This window comes from Epinephelus lanceolatus, chromosome 20 (genome assembly GCF_041903045.1).
Source record: "Epinephelus lanceolatus isolate andai-2023 chromosome 20, ASM4190304v1, whole genome shotgun sequence".
Lineage (NCBI taxonomy): Eukaryota > Metazoa > Chordata > Actinopteri > Perciformes > Serranidae > Epinephelus > Epinephelus lanceolatus.
The window spans coordinates 22,076,803-22,104,769 of NC_135753.1; the positions used below are offsets into that span (position 1 = coordinate 22,076,803).

The window sequence follows — 27,967 nt, forward strand, 5'->3', positions numbered from 1 at the left end:
TAGATATCAAAGAAAAGTTGCTGTAAGGTGTAAATTCACCACTTCTAAGCAGAGGGTGGAAGATAAAGTTTTCGGGTGGCTGTAGCTAAGGAGGGAAGCTTGTCCACTAAGCAAAAATCGGCTGTTTGATCCCCGGCTTCTCCAGTCCACACGTCGAAGTATCCTTTGGTAAGGTACCGAACCCCCAACTGCTCCCAGTGGCTGTACCATCGGTGTGTAAGTGCCTTAAAGCTGTGTAGCAGGGGGCGTCGGTGGCTTAGTGGTAGAGCAGGTGCCCCATGTACAAGGCTGTTGCCGCAGCGGCCCGGGTTCGACCCCAGCCTGTGGCCCTTTGCTGCATGTCCTTCCCTCTCTCTCTCTCTCTCTCTCTCTCTCTCTCTCTCTCTCTCTCTCTCTCTCTCTCCCCCCTTCACGCTTAAGCTGTCCTATCAATTAAAGGCTAAAACTGCCAAAAAAATATCTTAAAAAAAAAAAAAAGCTGGGTAGCACGTGACACCTTGTATGGCAGCCTCGGCCACCAGTGTGTGAATGTAGTGTTAAATCACTTTGAGTGTTAAAAACGAACTATACAAGTGCACGTCCATTTACCACTCCATCTCTCAGAACCTGACTGGGTAAAGCCTCTCTTCCTCTTGGCAGCTACCTCCGTCTCACTCAGACTCCCCTGGGTCTGGGTCTGGGTCTGGGTCCGCGGCTGCCTGTACTGGAGAGCAGCGTGAAAGTGAGGAGTGCTCACTCTGCGGTAAAGCTGTGGACCAGAAGTACACTGCACAGTGGCTGACCAAAAAACAAACCCAAAAACAAGCACAGAAAACAACCGCTCAACTTGAAAACTTTCATTTAAATGAGGCGTCTCCGACTGATGATTCAAATCTTGTAACTTCCAGTTATGCAAGCATGTAATCTAATCATCATGACTTTGATAGTCTGAAAAAAGAACAACAAAGCCCTGCAAAACAACAGGCTCGGGTGAACATTTACGTAAATAAAACAAATATGAATGATCTAACTGATCTCAGTCAGTTACCGAAACAAATCACCCAAACTAAAGTGCACACTGACTGATGCTTGACTCACCTCGCTGTTCAGCCTCCAGACAGTGGTCAGGAAGCACATGGCCTCTCTGTTCCAACACCTGTTTTTCTCTCTGTGCATCCATTTTAACTCTCTTTCTTGCTTGAACACACACTTGCTACAGCAAACAATATAATATATAAACATGATTATTGTACGTACACCTAGCCTTGGCTGTTTTCACAAGGGATTACTGTGAGCATGGTATTTGACAAGTTGTTTTCTTCATCTACTCTTATTTGCTTAAGTCACGTGTACGCTGGGGGGGCCAGGTGTTTCCGACCTGCTTGTTTGTTGCCTTTAATTGCAGCTTTTGCAATTTAAAAGTGACTTCCTATTACACTGCAATGTCACTTTGAATTCGATTAATCGTTCTGCCCGAGCCAAGGTGGTGAATCACAAGCAGCCATTTACTCTGTGTGAGTATTCTGAACACTCAGTAGTAAATAATGCTGATGGATGGTTCTTCTTCTGCATGTGTGTCCCCTCGTTTATCTCATTGAAGGAGAAGAGCGATAATCAGTGATGCTTTCAATAGAGAGGCTATGAGGGCCGACACTACAGCTGGGAAAAATGAGTCCAAGGCAAGAGTTTGAACTGAGATAGAGGACTTTATTTTCAATAGTTTCATGATGGATGTTGTTTCTTGAAAATAGACCACACGCTACTGTATAAGAAAGCCTTAATTTATCAGATAATGTGTTGTCTGTTCTGCTCTATTTGCACTTTCCCATATGAGCTCCAGTGTTGCTAACACCATGTTACTTTGCTTCGTTTTGTCTGGAGCAAATCATTGGAGCTGTGCTTCACTATGTTATTGCTGTGTTTAATGCGGGTAACACTCTTTCACTGTGAACCCGACTTCCCAACAGCTCCGTTTACAGTGTCATGATCAGTACGACCACTGATTGATGGCCCTCCCCTTCAAACTTCTCTGAGCTTAAACGAGTAAGAAAAAAAAAGTGGATGCGTGTCGTTCCACCCCTCACGAGGAGAAGACTTTATAAAACTAGAGAAGTCAACCTCCGTGTCTGTGTTACAGCTGACTACCACAGCAGCGGGAACATAGTAAACAACGGCTGGAAGATCCACAACACAGCCAAGAACAAGTGGTTCGTCTGCATGGCCAAGACGCCGGAGGAGAAGCAGGAGTGGCTGGAGGCCATCATGAAAGAGCGGGAGCGGAGGAAAAGTAAGAAGGCGCTTTAGTGTATCAGTGTCAGGGTGGGGGTCGGTCAGTTAGGGAAGCTCATTTCACATATTTTTTTTATTTCTCTACATCTGTGTTGAATCAGATAGCTGAAAATATATGCTGCGTTTGGGAAAATCAATACAGAACGATTTAACCTGAATAGTAAAAAGAGGGCGTAAATCCCAGCTCTGATGAGTTGTTGAATCTGTATGAAAGAAAAAGCGAGCAATGTGGTGATACTGTGTGTCTTGTGTTGGAACAGATTAGCAGGTTGTCACTCCTACAGTGACGGAAACACATATTTTCAGTTTCTACTTCCCGCATTTTGAGATTGTGTACATGATAAACTCCTTATAGTGTCAGTAATTAACGTTGCCTCAGACTATTAGCACAGACTCTGAAAGACACTGCTAATTATCTTCTGAAATTAGGAGACATTAACCTTCTCCAGCTAGTAATTGATGTCACGTCTAGTCAAGACGCTGAGTGCAAAGATTATTAATGCCACAATATTGACAGGCTTTTTTTTTTTTTTTTTTTTTTTTTTGCATCCTTCCTCCCTTCCTCCCTCCCTCCCTCCTCTGCTGCATAGGTCTGAGGCTCGGCATGGAGCAGGATACGTGGGTGATGGTGTCAGAGAAGGGAGAGAAGCTCTACCACCTCATGACCAAGTGTAACCTCATTAAGGACCGTAAACGCAAACTCACCACCTTCCCCAAGTGCTTCCTGGGAAGGTAAGATTCTCGCCGCTAACCTCGACACTTTGGTTTGTCCGGTGGGGAAGCTGCTGAGCGCTCAGTCCTCTAGTTTCCTCTGTCTCACATCAGTGTGAGCTCTGTAACTGTGAGGGAGTGAGTGTCAGAGTGGATGACTGTGTCGTGACATGAACCAGAATAAATAATTCTGTGTATTCTCAGATGTGTACGTCTTTATATATGATGACAAGAGGGCAGCGAGGCCTTGTACAGTGTTAAGTGAATAATAGTAGCACCTCTGGCATATGGCTGTATCTTCAGAGCGGATTACACAGGACACTTTTGTAACACAGATCAGTTTCCCCATCCCTGCTTTCATTTTTTAAATTGGCAAGGGTTTCTAAAGACAGCAGCTGGGAAGAAGAAAGCGTCGGCGCCTTTTTGTTCAGGAGTGTGTTATGTATATCTGCAGCCTCAGTCATGGGAAAATCAAATCCAGCCAGATTTAGCCCATGAATCTTATTTAAGGATTATTGGTGTGGTGTCTGGGGACGGATCGGCCATTGAATGCCAGTCGTAAATCACAGGGAGATATCCCTGTGCGGCTCAGCTGACTGCCCGCTTTCTCTCTCGCCCATGTTAGACTACAATAAGCTCTCTGCTGAGGAATCCATGAGGTAACTGCAGTAGAGGGCCCATTATGCCAGAGGGCAGCTGTGTGTGTGTGTCTGTGTGTCTGTGTGTCTGTGTCCAGCCCTGTTGCCTAGAAATAACAATTGTATACAAGTAATCTGAAAAAGTAAATGTGTTTTTTAAGAGAAACGTAGTGGCAAGGTTTTTTTTATTATTACATTTTTTATTAACATATAACCAAAATCACGATTTTTATTCCTAACTTTAACTAAAGGGCTTTTTTTTTTGCCTAAACCTAATGCTCTATTCACACAACCAGCAACAAAGCAATAGCGTGATTAGTGACATTATCGCCCAGTCGCCATTGGAGTGTTGCTTAACGTAGTTATATTGTCACAGGCCTGTGTGTCTGCTACTTGCAACAAAGCATTTCGACTGAACACCATCTAAAGTTGGTCAAATTTATATCTGTGTGTTTCATTAATGTCTGAGTCCCATTTAAACATCACATTTTGCCATCCCATTGCAAATCACGTTAACATGTCATTGGAGCGCAGAAAAAAGTTGAGGCCAGATGAGCTTTGATTTGTACTGCGTCACGTCCGTCACTTAGACAATTGTTGGGCGGCAGATTGTAGCTTTTTACCAACTTCCATTGAAAATGACTGTAAGCCTGTTGCTGTCTCGCTTGTAGTGTGAACAGAGTGTATGGGTGCTTTCACACCTGCCCTGTTTGGTTCGGTTCAATTGAACTCAAGTTCATTTGCCTCCTAGGAGCGGTTGGTTTGGGCAGGTGTGAACACAGCAATCGCACTCAAGTGCGCACCGAAACAACCAGACCGAGACCTTCTTGAAGAGGTGGTCTCGGTCTGGTTACAAACGAACTCTGGTGCAGTTTATTTGTGGTGAGAACGTGTTCCAACCACGATCCAAACCAACTGCAGTCACATGACACATTGTTTGGGTTAAACATGAGCATGTTACAGTCCTGGAGGATTATTAATGTGCACCTCCTCCTGTACTGCCTAAATATGCACATTCAGCACATCCAATGCATCAAAACATTGTTTTCTAGTTGGAGCCGTGCCTTGTTTTCAAACTGTATGGTTTGACTAAAATGAACAATGAGAGCAATATAGTCCATGATGAGCAGCGCTAAAATCAACCTGCGTAGTTGTCCCTCCATTGTGACATTAGAAAGTGTCACATTCATCTTGCAGGAGTACTCTTCTTCAACGTTTTGTTTACTTCCTGGAAATTTTCCCACATGGAAATTCTGACCAATCAAGTGCAGCTTTCTCGTGCAAGGCATTTGATCTGGTCCACCTGTAAATGCTGCCGTGAGAACACGAACCAACTCTAGGCAATTATACAACTTTGTAACAAACTTAGTCCCTGATTTGGACCAAAGCAAGACAACTCTAGGTCTGAAAGCACCCTAAGACAAAGGTCTGAACCCACAGTTCTGGTGTCATGTCGGCCATCCACCCCGACCACCTCCCAGTGAATCCAGGGTGGTACATAAATGTAGTGTTTCATTAACCCAAAGAAACATTGTTTCCGAACGTAACCCAGGCAGCAGTTACATCGTCACCACAATGCAATTAAGTAATATACAAATGTTAATTCTAGGAGATGGGGTTGGTGTGTCTCATTGCAACATGTCCATTGTTTCTGCGTGTCCTTGAGTTTCCACAGCCAAGCCAGTGCACTTTCTCTGTTTACTTTTCACGAGTCTAAACATGCCTTTCTATCCTTCATTTGCTGATAGGTGAGAAAGTTTACTTTAAAGGGTGCTTTGCTCAAAATGTTGCCCTTGATCTATTTTAGGCATGCATGAGCTGATGCCCCCATTTCGCTACTTTGCTTTTATCATATAAGATGTAGATGTCTTGCCGCCATATCGACTTGCCGGGTTTCACTCAAGTAAATAAGTAATAAAGGTGGCTTGAACTGAGTTTGCCTCGGGTTTGATCCTGTCCAGAAACACTTCTAAAAAAATTTAAAATCCAATATTTAGGGGGCATGGACTGTAACTTCAATCACTGATGTATATGAGAAAAAGAACCACGTGATCCTCTAACTACCTGCTGTGGTATGAAGTTCCTTTCATTGGGCCTGAAAGCTTTTTATAGGAAGTCTTGACAGGAAATCACACCTCTTTCTCTCCTGAAGTTGGAAGGCGCAAAAACCTTTAACCTCAATTCTTCTGTCTATTCCTATCACATTATAGACTGTTTTTTGGGAAGCACACATTGTGGGACTTAGAAGGTGACAAAACTGGATCAGGGTAATAAAATCTCCAAACATCTGGCTGCAGCAGAGGAGCTCTCCATGTTTGAAAATGAGAATTCTGTGCGAGGGCCTTTTTATAGAGTGATGACACCATGCAATTTAAAAAAGGCTGGGAAATAAAATAAACCATTTTCACAAGACAGTGTTGGTTGGATGTTATTTAAACCGTGCTCATATCTCGACTCTTGTAATCGCATAACAAATTTGCCTTGTAAACGCCCCACTACTTTTTAAAATGACCCGTGTTTTCCATTTGTTTTAAATTTTTACAGAGATGTTTTGACTGGTAATAATCACTCCGAGCTCAAACAGTCAGTTCAGAATCCCTGTTATTTTTAAAAATAACAGGGAGAAGCGTGGGGAGAGAAAAAAACAACAACCAAAAAGTTCAGTTGGGCAGCATAGTTGTGGCCATGTTACATCGCCTGGTGGTTTGGAATGGGGGGTTACTTTCTCCTTTGGTCCGCGCAGACAACACCAGATACCTCGCGGTCTGGAGGAAAAATTGATCTGTCAGCTAAAAAGATTAAAAGGATCAAAGGTTGGTCATATGTGGGCACGTCCTTGATTCTGAAGAGATCATATGGCAAGAAAGCAGCTCAGGGAAGCTCCTCGTGGAAACCTATCCCTCTATATATACAGCTTGGCCAACACCTTGATGACCACTTGTGGGTGCAAAGACTCCTCTAGCCCCTCTGTACTTCCCCTGTCTGAGATGATTATGGAGATGATTACATGTAGGCGTAATTGGTGAATTGGAACCAGCATGGTATGTCTCTGATGAAAGCCACATTGCCTATGGCTTCAACTCAGCCCACTCCCTCCATTGTGAAATGCTTTTATTCTCCTACCACGCCTCCTCGTTCTCTTTTTATTCTTTTTTTTTTTTAAAGGCCGAAGGCTATTTTTGGGTCTTGGGCTCCGCCCCTTTAAGTGCTACAATCATTTGTGGTTTGGTTCCTACGACAGTGTAATTCATCACAGAAAATGTGTGTGACAGCCACCTAGCTTGCAGTTATCATCCAATTTTAAACCTGCCTGGAATAAACAGAAAAACAAAAGAGATTCAAAGTGTGTGTCTCTTCCGCACATGACAGACAATAGTGTCTGCTCGTTGTGATAGATGTTGATGAAAAGCCCTTTTAAGAGCTCAGTGAAAAGGTTAGACATCCTGTAAGAAATTCCCTTTGTCTTTGTCAGCCTCGTCTCTTTCTTTTTGACATTGCTTGGAATCCACCTTTTTGCTCTTTCGGCACGCACAAACGATGCATTTAAGCAGAAGCTGAGAAAAAAGACTGCTTTGGCTGCATGTGGATGGAGACAGTATTTTGCCCATAGTGAAGGGAGAAATACTCATACATCAATTAATATACTTTGCAGATGTAAGAATGTAGACACTGTCTGGCATTTTATTACCTTAATATATTAACACACTGAAACTTTAAAACAAAAGTCTGACATTTTGGGAAGTACTGTATGCTAGTAGTTTGCTTTCTTGCAGAATGTTAGATGAGAAGATTGATACCACTCTCATTTCCTCTAACTACAGCCAGTATCTTACTAGTCTAGCTTAGCATGAAGACTGGAACAGGAGGAAGCAGTTGTCTGAAGGAATAAATCCACTTGCACCTCCATAGATAATTTATTTATACTTGGGAGGTAGTTAACCCAAGAAAATCTTGGCTGGCTGAAATTCGACCTACTTTTCAACCAGTGGATTGGTCTATGGGGAAATCAGACGCAATGGGCTGAGTGCAGTCTACCCTGGGAGCATATCTGCTACGGGTGGGGTAAAAAATCGATACAGCAGGGTATTGCGATATTTTTGTGTGGCAATATTGTATTTTTTGTATTACACAAATTATTAATATTACAAAGACAAATTAAACTTTATCTAACCTACTAGAATAGAATAATCAATTGCTTTTTCAGTCCACTATATACATTTTACTGCTGTAAAAAAAACCTGGCTGAAGTGACATGAACAGGCTGAAAACTATCTTATTAGATAAAACAGATGTTGACAAAGTTTGGGGACATAATTTACAGTTGAAAAAAGGTAATTAGTTGCAATATATGGAAATATATTTTATCGCAATACTCAGTATATTTCAACATATTTAAAATGTCAAAAATATTGTAAAGTGACTGAAGTATTGTGATAATATGGTATCGTATTGTACCGTGGATCGTCTGGTGATTCCCACCCATAGTATCCACAAATGTTTCTGTTTTTTGCTGTCACAGGGCTCGACATTAACGTTTGAAGTAAACTCTGTGAGTTTTACAATTGGGCAAGGGTAAAAAAAAAATTATGTGCAATGTAACGTTATCTGAAAAGAAACTGCGTACTCTATCGCACACCTTTTCCACCTGAGCTGTGTGTGCAAGTCTGTCTCACCACCTTGGATTGAACAGGACTCATGAAAAAATCTGACATACTGGACTCTAGAAGTTAAATCTGAGGTTATGGGATCATATCAGGCAAAGGTTACTGATGTTAAATACCTCTGGAATGCTGCATGCAGGAGACATACATTGTTTTGACCAGACGCTGACTGTCATGCTGTTCCGACAAGGGCTGCGTAAGCTTTCAGAAGCTTTGTAATTCTTGAATTGCTGTGTCTTTCATGAGACTTTTTGAAAAAAATCAGTAATGATGATTCCGACACTTAATGGCATTTTACACTTAATATGATTATTTATCTTTTTTTTTTTTAATTGAAAAATTAGACTTGAAAAACTTTTGCTAAATCACTGCACTCTTCAATGTCACTTTTTACTCAGCCGTCCAATCACAGTTGAGAAGGGGCAAGACAAATACCACATAGCCCCACATACATGTACAAGTGCTGAACAACCAATGAGTTTGTTCAGAGCACATGAGTCAACAAACTGACCCACAGATTAGAAGATGTTGGCCCCCTGATTCATACATTATGTGATATTGTGATATCACTATTTTTCCAGCTTTCCAAACCAGTGAGAGCAGCACAAACAAAAACCACATAAATACAGAGATCTCTCATGTGAAATACTCCAAAGGTTTATGGCAAACAATTTTGTGTTCATTGAGAACTCTTTCACTCATAGTTACAAGTTCATTGACGAACACTTGGTTTTAGGGGGCTTTAAAAGCTGAATTAAAGTAAGTGAGACATTTTTTTCTCAGATAATAAACCTACTCTCTAATGATTGATACATATAGTAATGAGTCTTAAATATTGGGATGTTTGATTTGGTTAGTTTCGCCCCTCTACACATTTCAATTGCATGGAACTGTTTATTGCATATGTGACCCTCATCAGCTGGAGGCCATGAGAACCACATAGTCCAAACTTTCACTGTGTTTTTCCTTCCATGGTTAAGGTACAGAGGTTGACAAACTGACGTTGTTATAGACTTGTGTTTTTCCCTTGTGGTCTGTTGCGAAGAGAAAAGACGCCAAGGATGAGTGGTTATAGACTGACGGACGGAGGTGGGGTGTTTGGTCAGTTGTTTCTCTGAAAGCGTTGGTAATTGCCACTGCTGGCTCGATGCTGACACCCGACCACCTCCGTCATGGCCTGGAAGTGAATTCCACAGAAATTTAGTGGTGCTGCTGGCCATGTTTGTTTGTCTATTATAGAGAGACAGGACATTGAGGATGTAATCTGATAGGTTGCTGCTACTCTGCCTGTCCTCAGCCCTTGTCCTCTGTCTTTATTTTGTCCTCTTGCTCTCTCTGTCTCTCTTTGAGTTACAAAATTATAAAGACTTATCCCATTTGGCTCATTCGGGCCCTTTGAAGTTCTGATGCCGTTTGGTGATCTGGCGGTTGGTTTGTTTCCTCTTCTCTGTTGTAAATGATGCAGAGAAAAAAACATTCTTTTAGTTTCCATCATGAACTTCCCGACGTCCAATTAAATTGCTCAGATTTCATCGTGCTCCGTCTTATGTCTAAAATAAATAAAATTAACCCAAACATAACACGCAGAGTAAAGCCTGCTGGTTGTTTTAACAAACATGTGGCCCCCAGCAGTAAATAAATCATCCCTCTTTGGCAAGCTGGTGTTTGTTGCTGTAGTCACATCAATTTAGAGTAACTGTTCATAGCAAGTTGTAAAGGCTCTCTGTAATGATGGCAAAGGCCAGCACTATTTTTTCCAATTTGCAGATTAGCAAGGGTAAATTCAAAGCTCTCTCCACTGATCATACACTTCTCTTTTCCGGAGTGATGGGATTTCTCGTGGGGATTTTGTGTAAGTGTTATCCCTGAGTGAGCATGTGCATTATTATGTCTGTGTTGTCTTTTGTGTTTTCCCCAGTGAGCTTGTGTCTTGGCTGATGGAAATCGGTGAGACGGGCAACCCAGAGGAAGGGGTTCACCTGGGTCAAGCTCTGGTGGAGAATGGCATCATCCACCACGGTTAGTTCTCACAATATTTGTCCTTTATTTTCTCCCACTCAGACCTGCTTTATCATCCGTTGCTGTTCCATGTCTATAACCAAACCTACCACAGTCTAATTTACTTCATTCTGCACGCTGTAGAGCATGCAAATGCCTGTCATTGCCTGACCTAACCTTTGGCCATGTTCCTCATTCAACAAGCAGTTTCACAATACTTTCACTCCCTGGCTTGAGCCCACAATGCAGACGCAGCTGTCTTATTTATGTCTTAGCAGGTGTCCCATTTAAACACCCCCTTGACACAATGTTTAGGTAAGGGATTATAAATGTTAATCTCTTCTCGCCGTAATGTTTGTGTAATATTTGCTCTGTGGCTGTTCTGTGGCTTTGGGTAACAAGTGTATTTGGTGCATGAGGCTTAAGCTGGCTAATGCTTTGCATTCACACTAAATGGCGCGTACTGCTCTGCATGTATTTTTTTTTTTCCTCAAAAGAGTAGGGCCCCAAGCCAAGTTGTATCTTGAATCACTCGGGGGTGCTTTATTGCTTCCTCACAGAGAAATGAGATTGGGCTTTAGAGCCGTTCCTGACAGAGAGGAATAACTCCGAGCCCCTCTGAGCTCTCCCCCAGTACTGTTAGAAGTGCCCATGTGGAAAACGATAGAATATTTTTTCATAAAAACCTTTAATGGAACCCGAACGGCTGCCGCCAAGAATACAGAGCCAACTGTTATTACTGTTTTGGAGGGCCTTCAACAAAGTCCCCCAGAGCAAGAGGAGCAGGGAGCTCTGAGCAGCCGTGTTATCTGTGACCACTCTGTATTAAGTTTGAGTCTTCCTCTTGTCTGGAAAGCTTGTTTCACCATGCAGCCCTGCTTGGCTCGAATATATTTTTAAACCTCTTATACTTTTAAATTTGAAGCAACACGAATAACGCCCCTTTGGGATTTCGAGAGTTTTTTTCTCGTCTTTTATTCTGGTACTTCTTCTTTCAGAAACATCCTTATGTTTTGAATTGCATTTTTAGTCACAGACAAACACCAGTTCAAACCTGAGCCGGTACTGTACCGCTTTCGCTACGACGACGGCACCTATCACCCCAGAAGTGACATGCATGATGTCATATCTAAGGTAACAGTGTACCAGTAGAGCTACTTTTAATACAATTCACATTTTACACACCTATTATTGACCTAATCAAAATCTCCCCACTTGTTTTTTTTTTTTAGGGTGTTCGGCTCTTCTGCCGTCTTCACAGCCTCTTCACCCCTGTCATCAGGTAGGTGGCCATTTTCTTTTTCACAGCCCAGCCAGGTGGGGCCCCAATAGCATAGCATCTGTCTCTTTCCTCTAAAAATAGTTCCACCACACAGCAGCGTGGAGGAGAGAAATATCACGGTGAACTATGAGCTCATTGTTTTTAAAGAGGAGCTGACTTAAGAAGAGTTGGCACAGATGGTGATGGAGTGTGGTGGGGCCTGTGGGTGATCTAGCTTGGCAGGTTTTATCTGCCCGGTCTCAAAACACAGACGCGGTGAGGAAGATTGAGTCTATCAGATGTTATAAGTGGTCTGGGTGCACCTGGGACGCAGATAAATGGCCAACATTGTGATGAATCTCTCTTGGTGTCTTTGAGAGTTAATTTTCAGCTTTTAATAGTCTGTTGCCACATTGTTCACCATTTTCCACTGAGGCAAGGTCACATTCTTGAAACAGTTGTAGTAAGCAATCTTAACTTAAGATCCACTTATTAGCTTTTGCTGGAGCCTTTAACCCATCAGATGGTCCTCATCAGCATGAAAGTTCATTCTTTACAATCAAAATAGTACTTTGACTAAACAGCCAAGGCCCTCTCATAGCGTTTTCTGGGGCGTTCAACCCCATCACACGCTCTTAATCGGCATGAAAATTTGTTTTTAGCTGCAGTCAATAGTTGGGATTTTTTGAAGTGGGGTTGTTTGAGATACCTATCTATAGTCAGTGTATTACCTTACAGTAGATGATGTTTGATTTGATTTGATCTTTATTTTCCTCGAATAAAAGCAATACAATATATGCATAAATGAAATAAAATAATTCATACAATATACAATAAAAATAAAATAAATAATAAAAAACAAATACATTTGTTTTCGATTGTTCAGCATGCCTCCAGTTTGGAGAAGCAGGCAGGAGTACCGCCACAGAAGCTGGGGAGGGGGAAGCAGCAGCAAAACACATTTTAGCCATCCAAAAAAAGGCCTACCTGGAAAAATGAATATAAGTTTGAATGTGCGCTATATTTAGAATATTTTCACCGCTTTACCTTGTTGTCAAAAAACCAACATGACAAGAAACCTAAGCTTATATAATCCTCTCCTCAAAGCCAGACTCATTCGACAAAAACAGTAATTGTACCTCACTGAAGATGGTAGCTGCTTGTCTACAGCTGCCTCGACTCGTACTTTGTATTATTGTGTGACAATAACAAATTAACTAACTGATTGAGGCAGCAGTAGACCAGCAGTGCCTGTGTTTAATTACTGTTCAGTTAGGACCACTTAAGTCTTGCTCACCAGACCTTTCTCAAGAAAAGAAAGGTCTGGCTGGACCGACTCTCACTTTGAGATTGGAGAAAAAAATGCCCCGGCTGCTTGTATTTCTTTCAACCAATCACAATCGTTCTGGGCGGTGCCACAGCACCGGTGCGCTTGCAAAAATATTTCCCCCCGGCAATATTTTTGCAAGCGCACCGGTGCTGTGGCACCGCCCACAAAAATATCGCCTACAGGACGCGAACCATGGCAGAAAAATGGCTACATCCCCGCAAGATCAAACACCGCAAAAGTTAGTAAAGGACGTGTTGAAAACGGTTGAAAACTGCTACACAACCGGAGGTGGTAGGGCGGGACTTCAGCGGGTGGCTCGTTCCACCCAATGAGAGGCTGATCTATGCAGCGAACTTCCGCCCACTCAGACTAGGACCACTTAAGTCAAAGAAAACTTTATGTCCATTTGCAGTACTATATTTGGTGGTATGGCTCTGTTCTGGGGCCTCTCTGCCTTTCCTAGGCCTACGCAGAAAGCCTAAGGCAGAGAAGGCAGACCTCTCCACCCTTCTGCATGCAAATGAGGAAAGACTGAGGCAGAGAGAGCAAACCTCCCTGCCCTTCCACGCACCAACATGAAAAGCCTAAGGCAAAGAGAGCAAACCTCCCTGCCATTCCATGTGCCTACATGGCAGAGAAAGCTCACTTTTCTGCCCTTCCTCACACAAATGAGGAAAGCCTGAGGCAGAGAGAGCAAACCTCCCTGCCCTTCCTTGTGCCTACATGGAAAGCATAAGACAGGGAGGGCAGCATCAAAGACCCCTCAGGAACAGAACAGAGCAGCATCAATGACAAACAGAAATGACACTGATAAGTCAGACAACATGAAAAGGAGGAGCTGGGGTGGAGGCAGTTTGCAAAGCAGCTTGCAGAGGAAGCAGCAACAGTTGACAGGCTAATGCTTTGCTCAGTTTTTTTGTCAGTGGAATCTGGCTTTCAGTTCAGTTTCCCATCGGAAAGGGCAAGGTAAAGTGTAGAGTACACATGAATTGATATTTATTTTTGTAGGTGGTCATTTTAGGTGGCTAATATACATTTTGCTGCTGCCCCTGTCCACAGCAGAACATTGCTTAGCTCCTTGGCGGTACTCCTGCCTGTTTCAAACTCAAGATGTGCTGACCAGCATTTTTGTACAGTAGGTAATACACTGACTATGGATCTATGGAAGTATCTCGTACAACCCTACTTCAAAAAATCTGAACTATCCCTTGAACTTAAAGCCAACACGGATGAAGTCATAAAAATCCTATGGATAACATTTTAAGCTCTACTTTTGAATTAAAATCATGTAATATTGAAAGCTTGGAAGTGGATCTGGAGTTGTGATTGTTCTGTCAAAGGATATTGTCAGTTTTTGCTTTGTGGTTTGTGGTCATTTTTTCCTTTTGTAGTGTGTCTACACTACATTTGGCTCACATGGCTCAAACTATTCATCACAGATACAAATAGCCTCATTTCTCTTATAAAGCAGTTTAAGGGGTCACTCCGTTACAATACAGAGGTCTTATACATTCCACTGAGTGTGACCGACAGCATATTGATCCTGTGCTCTGAAAGGCCTGACATGAATTGGAGCTGCAGGAGGCAAACATTGATTCCAATTCTTCAACATCCAACATGGTGCAAAAAAAGCCATTTTGATAACTGAAGTTCAGCGCTGTTCTGTTCTGTATGCCATGATTTGTCATTCAAAACACACTTAAAATGATAAAAGTAAGCTCCCAGTTAGTCATCTTATAGTGTGTAATTAGTGTAAACAAGTGAAAGCTGAAAAATCCAGCATGCCCATGAAATAGTCACTTAAACCAAAATGTGAAACAGGTGTTTTGGAGCAATCCTGGCACATGCGATGAAACATCCCTTTGTCTAACAGAGTTAGAAGTGGAGCAATCTCATTTTATAGGAGTAATTTGCTGGCATGGTTTGGTTTTCAATGTTGTTGTTTTTTAAACTCCATTTGAACAGTGTTTGAGGAGCAGGCTGCTAATGTGTTTTACCGCAAAGCACCGCATCAAGGTTGCCTGTTTATGCTGGATCTCAAATGGCCTGGAGAAAAGCTTTAATTTCACACCAATAAAACTGTGCCATAGCTGGAAGGGGGCGCGCTGATCCTGCATGTTTCCAGCATAGAAGCTTCGTTGTATTTCAGTTTGATCCAACTACTAAAAAGCCTAAAGGCTGATTTTGTGTGTGTGTGTGTGTGTCAGCATTTAGTCCATCTGTGTTTGTGTTGAGGCCAAACCTCTTGACGTAAAAACTCTCGTCGGTGTACTAGAGTTGAGTGTGTTGTTAGCCAGCATATCTGTGCAGTGTGTTCTCACTGAGAGGCCAGTACAATGCATCACAGAGCCTGGGAATGCCAGAGTTTAATTGGAGCAACCAGCCCCTGCCTAATTAGGTATAATTTCCTGGCAGAGTGAGAGAGATGAAGCGAAGGGGGGATCGTACACTAGCAACCCTGCTCCCTCGCACAGCTTTTGTGTCCCCCTCACACCCGGCTCTCCTCACAAGAAAGCTCCAATGAATCTGATTGTACACTTTGAAATGTCCACTGCAGGCTAGCACTGTGGATACACTGTTTGATAAAGCAATGAGAAGAGATTTTCAGTGTGCTTACAGTGAGGCTGCAAACCCACACAATACAGCGAAGGTCACTCATAAATTATCTTCATACAGAATGGAAAAACTGGCATTTCAGTTCAGCGTCTGATAAATATTGACAGGTTTTCTTCATTATGCTGATGAGTCCTCCAGAAACTCAATATTTGCAGATGCATGTGCAGGATTTTCAAAATAACTAATGATATGGCACACTGTACTTGAGTTATTCATCAGGACTGAAACAGTTGATTAAATCTTGAACTTTCGGCATCCTTTGCATAAAACATTTTCCAAAAATGCTTTGAAAATGCAACATTTGCCTTCATCATCCATTTACCCTGAACAAAATGTCAAAGCAAACTTGTCTCTACGGACAGCAAGTTAGAAAACCACCTCTCTGACCTTTCCCTCTGTTGCTCCTCCAACTGCTGTTCCCTCATGCCGGACATATGGCTGCCCACTGGACCGCAGTTTACCCCCCATTTTTCACTCTGACAGCCTAACTGTGCACCAGCCGATGTAGCCCCAATCTTCCTGTCTCTAGTATCCCATTCAGGAGGAAAACAGGGTTTCTGTTGCCTCTTCTGGTCCATCGGGATTATGCATGGCATGGCAGGGCAACGTGCCTCACCGGCTAATACCAACACTACCGACCTCATCAGAGACCAACGCAGGCCGTCAAATACAGTTACGCAACAGAATGTTCCATTGTGGAGGAAACAGGGCAGCATTCGGCCTCTCACGCTTCACTTTCTGAACAGCTCCAGACAGCTGAGATTGGACTTTAACTTGGCCCACATGTCATGTTTGACTTGTCTGAACTGTGTGAGTGTGTGCGCAAGATGGGCATGTGTATGTGTGGTTGCGTGTGTGTCTGAGTGAGTGTTTGCATGTGGTGGAAGTGGTGGAGTGGTGTAAGTCACAGTGGTTCTGGACTTTCCCGGCCTGCAGCCTGGCCCCTGCATGTCCCCGGGGAGGCCCCCGTGTTCATGGGAAAGTCACAGCTCCATTTCAGACGGCATTCTCGGGGTCTGTGTGCGGCAGTGTGGGTAACACTGAGAACAGTAACGCCAGACTGACATGGGGCACCCCGGGGCCAAACACTGCAGGGGCTGTTTCCAGCCATGCTCGGAGGAATGCTGTTTTGCTGTCACCAACTGTCAGAAACTCACTCAGATTTATGACGCAACTGCCAGTGCTTGAAAAGCGACCACGCCTTGCTGACAGTGGGAATTATTAGCCCTCTTTTAGGCTCCTTCACCATTTGTGTTTAAATAGACTAAGAAATTACTACTCCACATGTTCCCCATCTGGATTGATTGCAGTTTAAGTGAATCACAGAGTTTAATAGTAACATGGAACAGTCCAAGTTTAAAAGTAGAATTTTGTTTTCCTCACGATGTGTTCTGCTTTTCTGCTCATCCAGGGACAAAGACTACCATTTGCGGACCTACAAATCAGTGGTGATGGCCAACAAGCTCATAGACTGGCTTATTGCACAGGTAAACCCTAGTTTTTTCTTGATATCTGACAGAATTGTCAACTTGTTACACTCTGTTCCCATCCTCAGTCTGACGTTGCGTCCACTCTAATTTATGTGTGGGAGGGGGGTTTCGATTTCCCCTTACCAATCACAAGAGACGAAACGTATTTATTTAAAGTCCACATGAATGGGTAGCCATGCCAACATACCTGTTTTGTTGGGGTTTAAGAGTCGAACAGCCTTGATAGCAGCATCTATCTTGTGTATAGGGCTTGGCATTGTTGTTTTTTCTTAGTGGTTCAATAGACTATGCTTGACAGCAGCTTGACAACTGCGTTAGTCCCCGCCTGTTGCATTCATTGGTCATTTTAAGCCTCTACACTGGCAATAGCCATGGCCAGAGGCATTATATTTATGGGTTGTCTGTTTGTACATCCATCTGTCCATCCCATTCTCTTAAAAGCAATATGTCGAGATCACTTTGAGGGAATTTTTAAAAATTTGGCACAAATGTCCACTAGAAGTCAGTGATGAACTGACTAGATTTTGGTTGTCAGAGGTCAAGGGCACCTTGACCTCACTTCTGTCTCATTCTCGTGAATGCAATATCTCAAGAAGGCCTTGAGGGAATTTCCTCAAATTTGGCACCAACATCCACTGTGACTCAAGCATATACTCATTAGTTTTTGGTGGTCAAAGGTCAAGGTCACTGTGACCTCATAAAACACATTTTTGGCAACAAGCCAAGAATTCATATTCTATGACAAAATGTTTCACAAATGTGTTATAGGATAAAACAATGACACATTTCTAGCCATTGCTCAACGTCATAATTCAGGAACAGAGGGGGAGACATTTGGTTGGACACTGAATTGGTAACACTAATCTTGGGTGTCCATCTTGAAACTGTGCTGATTGTATAGATCTTCTGTGCTGCCAGGTTGCAGCAACATCCATATATGAAACATTGTCTAATGTCATGGCTACATGAGTCTGGACAGACATGGATGTAAACTGCATCTTGACTGGTTCATGGAGGCGTACAACCACAAGGCGGTTATTCTAGTTTATTTTAACTGAGAAACCACTGTTTCATTTCTCGATGCCAGACAAATCAGTCAACTCAAACTTGGTGGAGTGGGCGGACTCAAAGGTCTAGACCCAGGCAGCCCTAACTTAGCCTCACCCACAGTAATGGATGAGAGGTATTATAATATATCAACTTTCAGTGGAAGCATGATAACCATGTGATCCTACATTGTACGATCAAAATAAATTGTCTAAATAAATCATTCCAAGCAAATTGTAATTCAGAATGTTATAAAAATATCTTTGTTTTACATGTGTGAAAAGTTTTTTCAGTATATTACATAACTTGAAACACAATCAATTGGATTCTTAGAAGTGTAGTTTTTCAGGCCACTTCAAATGTGCAACAGAGGAAACAAACTAAGACGACAAAGCATTTCTTGCCATCAGACTCAAGGCTCTCAGTGGAGCCAAAAGGAAACGAAGAAAGAACGGCAGAATTGATTTGACAGCTGAGCTTTATTGACTTTGACAGGAAGCTTTGAGGCTGACAGATTGATAACCCTGTCCGGGATGACAACAAAGCAATGAAATGTATATGGCCACCACCACAGAATCAATGACAGACATCACATGTTTGTGTGTGCGTATGAGTGCGCGCGTGTGTGTGGTAGTCCATATGAATGTGTTTGACCCAGGCCGACGGAATAGCTTTCACTCCTTCCGTGGGACTTCAAGAGCTGTCACACTTTGCTGTATAGACATGATTTTGGCTGTGTTCAAGATGGAGCATGATGTGGGTCTGCAGGCCTCTGGGCTTTTGGATGCAGGAACAAAGGAGGGGGGTGCTCTCTAAACATACAATGTCCTTTGTTCTGTCTCTCTTTCTCTTACTTTCCTGTGACTCGTTTATTCTATCCACTCTTTATTCTCAAACCTGTCTCTGCTCTCTACTGCATTCACTCTTTAACTTTCTCGTGTCTTCTGGTGCAGGGGGACTGCAGAACCAGGGATGAAGCGCTGATCTTGGGGGTGGAGCTGTGTGACAATGGCTTCATGCATCACGGTACGGCACTGTTCACTGCTGAGGATTTCAACAGACCAAAAAAAAGGTTCCCATCCCGCTGTTCACAAACCATGGAATCCTCTCCATCATTGACTAAATAAGAGTCGAATGCTTTGGAGAAACCACACAGAGGGCGTCTGGCATTTAGCATCCTGTTTTAGAACACAACCACTCTTGTTCTCTTTCCATTTCTACTTATAATCCCTTTGACACGCTACAGGAATAGAACTTTTTTCCAATCCAGTGAATGAATTTGTATGTGTGCATTTGTGTGTGGTTAGGGTTATGTCTGTATTCATGCATACTATCATTAACTTCATGCATACTTGTGTGCATCTGACTTAAGTAACCAAGTGCGGGGTACGTGCATGGTTTGCTTTAGCTGTGAGAACTTGGCAGATAACACATAGCTGTCAGTTAAAGTGCAAAAAATGGTTAGTAGCCATGGTTACAATTTATTTGTGCGAGTTAGACTTGTTTTTAACTCGGCACTTCTTGCGTGCCAAAGTCCACATCATACACACTACAGTATGAGTCACAGCGTGTCTCCTTGTACCTCCATGATGTAACTGCTCCAAACTAGCCACAGTTCAAGCCTCACACTACAAATTACCAGCACATCTATGGAACATACAGTAACAGACTCAGCCATCAAACCTCCTTTCACTTCCACAGCCTTTGGGGTAATTTTGCCATTCGTGCCAGTGAGTTATTTGGCCTGACGATGTGGCTATTAAACCTATTGCCGTTATATCTGATCCTTCAGGGGAATGAAGTGAATGTTAGAGGGAAACTCTGTTTTTCCCTTCAGGGTTATTTTTCATTTCAAAATGAAGTCTTGGTTAAGGCGTTATGTTGCTGTAGAGACTGGGTTCATTTAAAAGTGATCCCTTTCTCTCACAGTGTGTGCTGCATTCGTGCATATTAGGATACACGGTATGCATGTGTTTAAGTGCTTTGGCTTGCTGTATTTGACATGTGACAGATAAGTAACTGTATTTTGGGTTTGTACAAGAACATGTTTACATGCTTTAATGATCAAAAAACACTTTATTTTATTCATACTGTGTGCTGGAACACTATTTACTGTATTATATTATACTGCAGCGGTTCCCAACTGGTCCAGCCACAGGGTCCAGATTTCTTCTTAGTCTTCCGTTCAAGATCCACACAGTTTCAGACATTCAGCGTCATACTTGTGTGTCGTCAGTGGCCATGTCGTCGAGCTAGTTTGCTTTCCCAGTCACGTATTTGTCTGTTAATCACTCCCTCTACAACAGGAAATGACACTTTAAAATGAAAGCTCAGAGGTGGAAATTTTCTGTACTTCAAAATAAAATGTGTTTTTTACAGACTTGACAAGTTTTCAAGCCACTTGCGGTCCATTCAGGATGGACCCGCAACCCACTTTTGGACTGCAACCCACCAGTTGGGAACCACTGTTTTAATGCATATTTTGCCAGTCTGTGCTGCCACTGGTTTCCATTCATTTCCCTACAGTGTGTTTTCATAATTGCCAAAGTTACATGGTTTTAGGGTTTAAAATGGTTCAAATCTAAAATCTCAAAAATGCATCACCATCACCAGCAGATTCAATATTCACTGTGATGGATTTCAGAACTCAAGCAAACTTTAGAAGTCTTGTTAATTTTAATACTGTTTAAATCGAAAGCACTTCCTCACTGGAATAGTAGAAAAAAATCATTCAAGAGTCTGAAACTGTATAAATAAATAAAATAAAACTGCATAAATAAAACTTTTGAAAATTGCCAGCAAAAATGTGATTTATACGTGACGTGTAGTTAAGCAGCTGAACCTTCAAACTCTCTGGTATGAACCCTTAAGTCTAAAAACAAACTATTTGCCAGAATTGTGATTATTCAGCAAGTATCAGTTCAATTGTTTGTTTTTCTGACATTTAGTCACTTGTGACTTTGTTGTTATCTCCTCTAGTGTTGGAAAAGAGTGAATTCAAGGACGAGCCCTTGTTGTTTCGTTTCTTCGCTGATGAGGAGATGGAGGGCTCCAACACCAAACACAAACATATGAAGCATGACCTGAAAATAGTTGAGAACGTCATCTCCAAGTCTCTCCTGGTGAGTGTTCACTTACAGTACTCTTTTGTGGCTAATTGACTGATTAGCTCTCAGTCTGTCTAACAATCTATAATGTACACACAACTCAAACCAAACCAAAGGCACGGTAAATCATTAGAAAGCACACAGCTGTGAGAAGGAAAAAGGCATAACTCTGCAAAAGTCCATTTTATACCTCAGTAAGCATTTCTTTCTGAGGAGTGAGCAAATACCACCATGGCTGCTATCTGTTTGTACCAGTATCTGGTTCTGGTTTGTGTGTTTGTGCTCTGTGAAACTGTCTCGGTTTGCTGGCTTGGGATTTTGCTGATGGGAGACGTGTCGGTTCTTTTTTTCCCAGATAACGCCTAGTGATGGAGGCTACGGCTTTACCCTGGAGGAGAGGAACAGAGTCCCCATCATCAAATCTGTAGAGAAGGGCTCCCAAGCTGAGGTGAGAATGCACACAGACGTGGATGGATTATTGAACGGGCCTACTGGGCACAGGCCCAAGGGCCAAAATTGTCAGGGGCCCCCTGTCCTTCATCTGCAAACTGTCACTCAAATAAATATGTATCGATCAGAAGAGGACTCAAAATGACCTCGAACACATACAAACGAACTACAAAGAGACACAAAACGACCACAAGGAGACACAAAATGATCAAAAAAGACACAGATATACCCAAAGAGACACAAATTGACCTTTTAAATAAACACAAAACGATTATAGGATATGCAAAGGCTCTACAAAGACATGCAAAGTGACCAAAAATAGGCACCAATATGTCACAAAAAGACACAAATTGACCTTTAAAGAAACATAAAACAAGAACAAAGATATGCAAGAATGACTTCAGAGACACAAAACAACTACAGAGAGAAGCAAAATGACCAAAATGGACCCAAATATACCCTGAAGAGATACAAAATGACTTCAAAAAGACACAAAACAACTACAAAGGAATGCAAAGGAACTACAGAGACATGAAGTGACTAAAGAGACAGAAATTGTCCTTTAACAAAACATAAAACTACAACAAAGATATGCAAAGGAACCACAGAGACAAGAAACAACTTCAGAAAGAAGCAAACTGGCCAAAAATAACACAAATTGACTTCAAATAGACACAGAACAACTACAAAGGGATGCAGAGGAATTTCGAAGAGACACAAAGTGACCAAAAAGAGATTGAAATTGACCTTTAAAGAAACACAAAACAACAAAAAAGATATGCAATGGAACTACAACGACATTTAACATCTACAAAGAGAAACAAAACAACAATAAAGAAAAAAACAACGATGAAAAGGACAAAAATATACCCCCAAGACACATAAAATGACTTCAAAGAGATGCTAAACTACCAAGAGATGCAAAGAAACTATAGAGAGAGACACAAAACAACTACAAAGGGATGCAGAGTTACTACAAAGAGACATAAAGTGACCAAAAAAAACACCAATATATCTCAAAGAGACATAAATTGTCCTTTAAAGAAGCATACAACAACAACAAAGATTATGCAAAGGAACAACAGAGACACAAAACATCTACAAAGAGAAGCAAAACAACCAAAATGACACAAATATTCCCCTAAGAGACAAAAAATGACCTCAAAGAGACACATAACAACTACAAAGAGAAGCAAAATGACCAATAAAGACTCAAATATTCCCCTAAGAGACACAAAATGACTTCAAAGAGACATAAAACTACAAAAAGATGATGAAACTAGAAGAGACGCAAAACAACAACAACAAAAAGAAACAAAGCCAGCACAAAGTCGGTGTGTCTTGCTCCTATGTAGGAGAGGTGGTGGGGCCTTTTACATGTCGGTGCCCAGGGGCCCATTGTCACATAATCTGCTCATGCACACAGTCATACAGTACATGTTTATTGAACGAATTGATTTCCAAAATCCTACTGTTAAAAATCCTTCTGAAACTGAGTCCTCACTGAGCGGATTTACCTACTGTACAAATCCATGTAATCGCTGTTGTAACAAATAAGGGCCCGAGATCTGAGGGTGTTTTTGGCTTTATAGTGTTCAGACTCTGGTTCACCATGTCCCTTTTGTAATTTAACATCATTCTGCTGCATTTGATTTTGTTTCCCAGAAGTTACTCTGCAAAGCTGTGACGCCTTTATAGCAGATGAGCTCCACTCAGCAGAAGCCTTTTGTTGTTAAAATGTGGTTCGGTCATCAGTTATACAAAAACCATAACCTCTAACCTGCTTTATGATGGTGGACACGGATGCTAACATTAGAGGCATTTTCATGCAGAAATAGAGCGTATGAAAGGGCGCCATATTTTTGAGGTCTCCTTTGGTGTTTCGCTTTGATCTGCAAGATGAAACTGGGACAGAGGAGTTGGAGGGCAAATGTGATCAATCTGAGCGCACGACCCATAATTCCCTCCAGCCCTGAAGTAGCACTGAACAAGCCTGAAAGGGTCTGGATTGTATAGAGACTGGCGTTGTATGTGTCTGCATTTAAATATTCAGGCTGGGACGATGAAATCCACAACAGGATCCAGCTGTATGCTCATAGATAAAAGTTATCCTATGACTGGGAGTGTGAGCGCTTTCCTTTGTGATATATAGAAATCCTTTGGGAGGTTGGTGTGTTTATACCAACAAAGTTAACTTGAAGCTAAAAATGACAAACATTTCATTGTGATTCTGTGTGGCATCAAAACCTAACCTCAATACCTTTTTTTTTCTTCTCTTTTATTATATGCTCTTGTAAGATGGCTGGCCTGGAGGTGGGGAAGAAGTTGTTTGCCATAAATGGAGACCTGGTGTTCCTCAGGCCTTTCTCCGAAGTGGAAGTTCTTCTTAGGCAGTGTTTTAACAGCAGAGGACCCCTCAGGGTGCTGGTGAGCACCAAGCCAAGAGAGTAAGTCAGATTTGAATATGCATGTGCGTTAATGTGTGCATACGTCTAAAGATACGATCAAAGAGATCTTGTCGTTTTCCCTCCTCTTGTCCCCAGGACAGTGAAGATTCCCGACTCAGCTGATGGATTAGGTTTCCAGATTCGTGGCTTCGGTCCGTCTGTGGTCCATGCTGTTGGGAGAGGTAAGAAATCGCCACCTCTACCGCTTGAGGTGTCTGGCTTCATCAGCAAAATGCCTCCCATCACCTCCCTGGTATTGTGGCACAGCTGGTCAGCAGATGCCACACCAGTCTTTTGCTGTATGCATGACTTGGCCACAAGGGGCCAATTTTCCACACTCCTGCTCTCCATGTGGCTCAGCTGGTCGGTTAATGTTGCTGCCAACACTGAAAATTAGCTTTTTATCAGTCTCTTTCCACATTACAATAATTTACATGTACCTATTCACATTTTTCTTAACGCTCCCATGCCTCTGTGTGATGGAGAAGCATTTTTTGATCAGCGTTCCTGTTTTTGTCCTAACACAGCGTGTTTAGTAGCACCGCTATCAGCGCTGGTACGAGATAGGGTCCAATCAAAAAACAATCCATGGCCTTGTCTGGCTGTTCTCAGGAGAATTGGATCCTGTTTTTTTCCTTAAGCAATCTAAGTGGGATGGCAGGGTAGAAATGTGCTGGGTATGTGTGAGACTTTGCCTGTGTGTGTGCATGTGTTGGCTTGATGATGTGGTTGCCTGGGAACCTGCTGTGTGTTTAAGTAGATGCTCTGATCCCCCGAGACAAAGCTGATGATGTAGGAGGTGTCTAATTCCTCAGATTGTCATCACAGCTGCTGTTTCCCGGTGTCTGAGGTCAACAGAGCAGGTAATAACAATTAAAGGCAAAGGAACTGAGACACAAGAAGGGGTGAGACAAAGAGAAACTGGTTAAAAGATTACCTTACCCCCCAAATGACCACTTGTGTATCAGTCACTCACCTTGTGTTACAGTGAATTAATGTAGGAAACTTTGTGTCTCTTGCGTGCCTCTGTGGTGAACAAAGAATCCAAAAACTGAAGTCATAGGCAACTGCATTTAACAACAGCAAAAAATCCATTTACAAACTCTCACAAAACTTGTGCAGTATAATTTAAGTCTAATTTATCCAGTTGTATGCTCAGCACTTCCCAAAAAGACAACCCTTTCTGAGGTGTATCTGAACTATAAGTGACATTTATGTTCTCTTCAAAGCCACACTCTATTGTCAAAAAACAGTAATTTTACCACGCTGAATTTGGGGGCTGCTGGTCTACCGCTGACTCGATCACTTAGTTTGTTTGTGCCATTGTGTGACTTTGGTGTTTTAAAGTGTTTGTTCAGATCTAGCAAAGTCACACAATAACACAAACAAACAACCTATCAAGGAAGTGGTAGGCCAGCGGCTCCCATTTTCAGGGAACACAAATTACTGTTTTTGTCAATGTAGTCTGGCTTTGAAGAGAACATGAATAAGATTTACTTTTAGTTCAGTATTAAATAGTTTTAGGTTTTTGTAAAAATGCATGTGTTTGGGAAGAACTGAGCATACGACTGGATAAATGAGACTTGGATTATACAGCACGAGTTGTGTGCGAGTTTGTAGACGGATGTTTTCATATAGTTTTGCTGGTGTTAAATATTCTTCATGGAGCCATGCGAGAAAAACAAAGCTTTCTTCCGGAATTCAGCGCAACACAGATTGAGTAATTGATATCCAAATGGTCATTGGGGGGGTAAAATAATCCTTTAAAAGGATGGAATTAATGTTTAGCTCGTGGTCCAATTCTAGCCAAGCCAGTCATGCCCACATTAGTGCTAATTAGCAACACTTCAAAACACACTCTGTTTACCACATCATTGTCCCAAGATGCACCTACCTGGAACAGGGAATGTAACAAACATAGCTTTTTATTATTTCATTTTATCAGTCTGTGATGGGAAAGCAAAAACAGTTTCACATACACACACGTGCACAGATGCAGCCTCAATAATATGGATGTTAGAGTGCTGTATCTCGTACCACACTTGTTCACATCCTTGCAGTCTGACTCTCTATCTTATTGGCCCTGTTGTTATGTTGCTGCTCTGTTATTAAGTAGACCTGCCTGTTGATATATTTTCTCACCACAGTTAAAGCAGTACAGAAATGAGAGCTCAGTAATTTCATTCTTGCAATACTTGCTGTGAGGAGTACATATCCTGTATATTGCGATGTGAGTTATGCATGATGTGTGTTTAAGGAGCTATACAAACAAGTGGGAGGAATATTTAGTCTGCCTTGCTCTTCCCCCTGATAGCTGTAAACCTTGAAGATCTCTTACAGTATGGTCTGAATCACATCCCTCAGAGAGGCCCTCGTCTAGCCCAGATAAACAATTTCCCTCCTCTCCACGCTCGCTCTCACACTCCTCCTGAGCTGCCAAAACAGGAAGCAACATTGTAAATACAAAGAAGAAAAAGGAATGTTGTTCAGCCTAATTTTGTGTACAGGATGTGGAAGATGTGACAGTTATTTTTTGAGGTGGGGGGGATGTGTCGGTGTTTGTTTTCAACCTGATGCAGCTTTCACCTGCATGATAACGTGCAGTACTTATTGCCCTTGACGCGTCCTTTTTTGGGGTTGCTTGTCTCACGCCAGGCACAGTGGCAGCCATCGCCGGTCTCCACCCAGGCCAGTGCATCATCAAGGTGAACGGCATCAATGTGAGCAAGGAGAGCCATGCCAGCGTCATCGCTCATGTCACTGCGTGCAGGAAGTATCGACGACCCACACAGGTGAGACGGGAAGAGAAGAAGGGACGGGGAAAAAGGGAATAAACCTAACTACTGCAGTTTGGCAGAAGTTTTATTTTAGAGGGAAAGCATTTACCCAGTATTTAGGGTATCATAGGCCCTGTTTACACCTGGTGTTAAAATCCTAAATGCAGCCTGGATGATCGGATCACAAGTGGGCAGCTTTAAGTACAGGTGTGAATGCACCAAATGTGTCTTTAATGTATTTTGAGATCCGATTGTTCACACCACATTCAGAGGTGGTCTGGGCCAAATGTGGCCACGTTCTTTCAGCATCGTGAATGCTAATGTGTCCCGGGCCACATCAAAAGACCGCCTACTCAGCTGATGACTTTGCTTTTCTGACTACCCACTGGATAAGAAAAAAATTGTTAGTGCAGTTGCATAGAAGCAGAGCTAAAGGACCATCTCTGGAGACACTCTACTCCTGGCGAGCGGTCAGTTACACGTTTGCCTGGTTAGCACGAGCTAACACAACAGCAGCAACTGTTAAATGGTCCCAACAAACTCACACCAGCAGTGAAACAGCTCGGTTCTGTCTTTACACCCATTGATAACCATTTGGCAGGGCACCCACTAGCTCACCTGGTAGAGCAGGTGCCTCATGTACAAAGGTTGTGGCCACAGGTTCGATTCCAACCCATGGCCCCTTGCTGCATGTTATCCCCCCTCACTCTTCCCACCTCACACTGTATCTGTCCTATCAAAAGAAGGCAAAAGGCCCCATAAATATCTAAAAATAAATAAATAGATAACCGTTGGGTAATGTTAGCTGTGCGATGCTAACAGTTAGCCCTGCCAATGTTTGTTTGTAGCTGGGCGAACTCTTACCAGCTGTCCCAGGCATGGAGCTCACACTACCGGAGTCTCCCCATGGTGCTTGGCTCATGATAAACAAACAGATAGAGAGAGAGAGACCCAATTAAATAATATTTTACTCATTTTAAATCATAAACACTCTAAGTTGGCTTGTAGAATGACAAACCTCCTGCCAGAAAAAAACAGCGGAAATGATTGGCATGTTTATTTGCATATAACAGCTGGAAGTGAGATCAGAAGTGGTCGCTCAAGATGCATGTGAAGAATGCCAGGTGTAAAGAGGGCCTTAGAGCTGTCCACTTGTGATCAGATCA

General features: G+C 42.4%; 1 protein-coding gene across 1 annotated transcript in view; it reads left to right on the forward strand.

Annotated features, from left to right (window-relative positions):
• Positions 1-27,967, forward strand: part of prex2 (phosphatidylinositol-3,4,5-trisphosphate-dependent Rac exchange factor 2) — a 130,443-nt gene that overhangs the window by 38,638 nt on the left and 63,838 nt on the right. The window contains exons 9-20 of the mRNA XM_033638992.2: positions 2,117-2,266; positions 2,859-3,000; positions 10,197-10,297; positions 11,307-11,410; positions 11,509-11,558; positions 16,895-16,970; positions 18,974-19,046; positions 21,000-21,142; positions 21,483-21,575; positions 23,876-24,024; positions 24,121-24,206; positions 26,680-26,816. Coding sequence (XP_033494883.1) covers positions 2,117-2,266; positions 2,859-3,000; positions 10,197-10,297; positions 11,307-11,410; positions 11,509-11,558; positions 16,895-16,970; positions 18,974-19,046; positions 21,000-21,142; positions 21,483-21,575; positions 23,876-24,024; positions 24,121-24,206; positions 26,680-26,816 — 1,304 coding nt within the window. The remainder of the gene's footprint in view (positions 1-2,116; positions 2,267-2,858; positions 3,001-10,196; positions 10,298-11,306; positions 11,411-11,508; positions 11,559-16,894; positions 16,971-18,973; positions 19,047-20,999; positions 21,143-21,482; positions 21,576-23,875; positions 24,025-24,120; positions 24,207-26,679; positions 26,817-27,967) is intronic.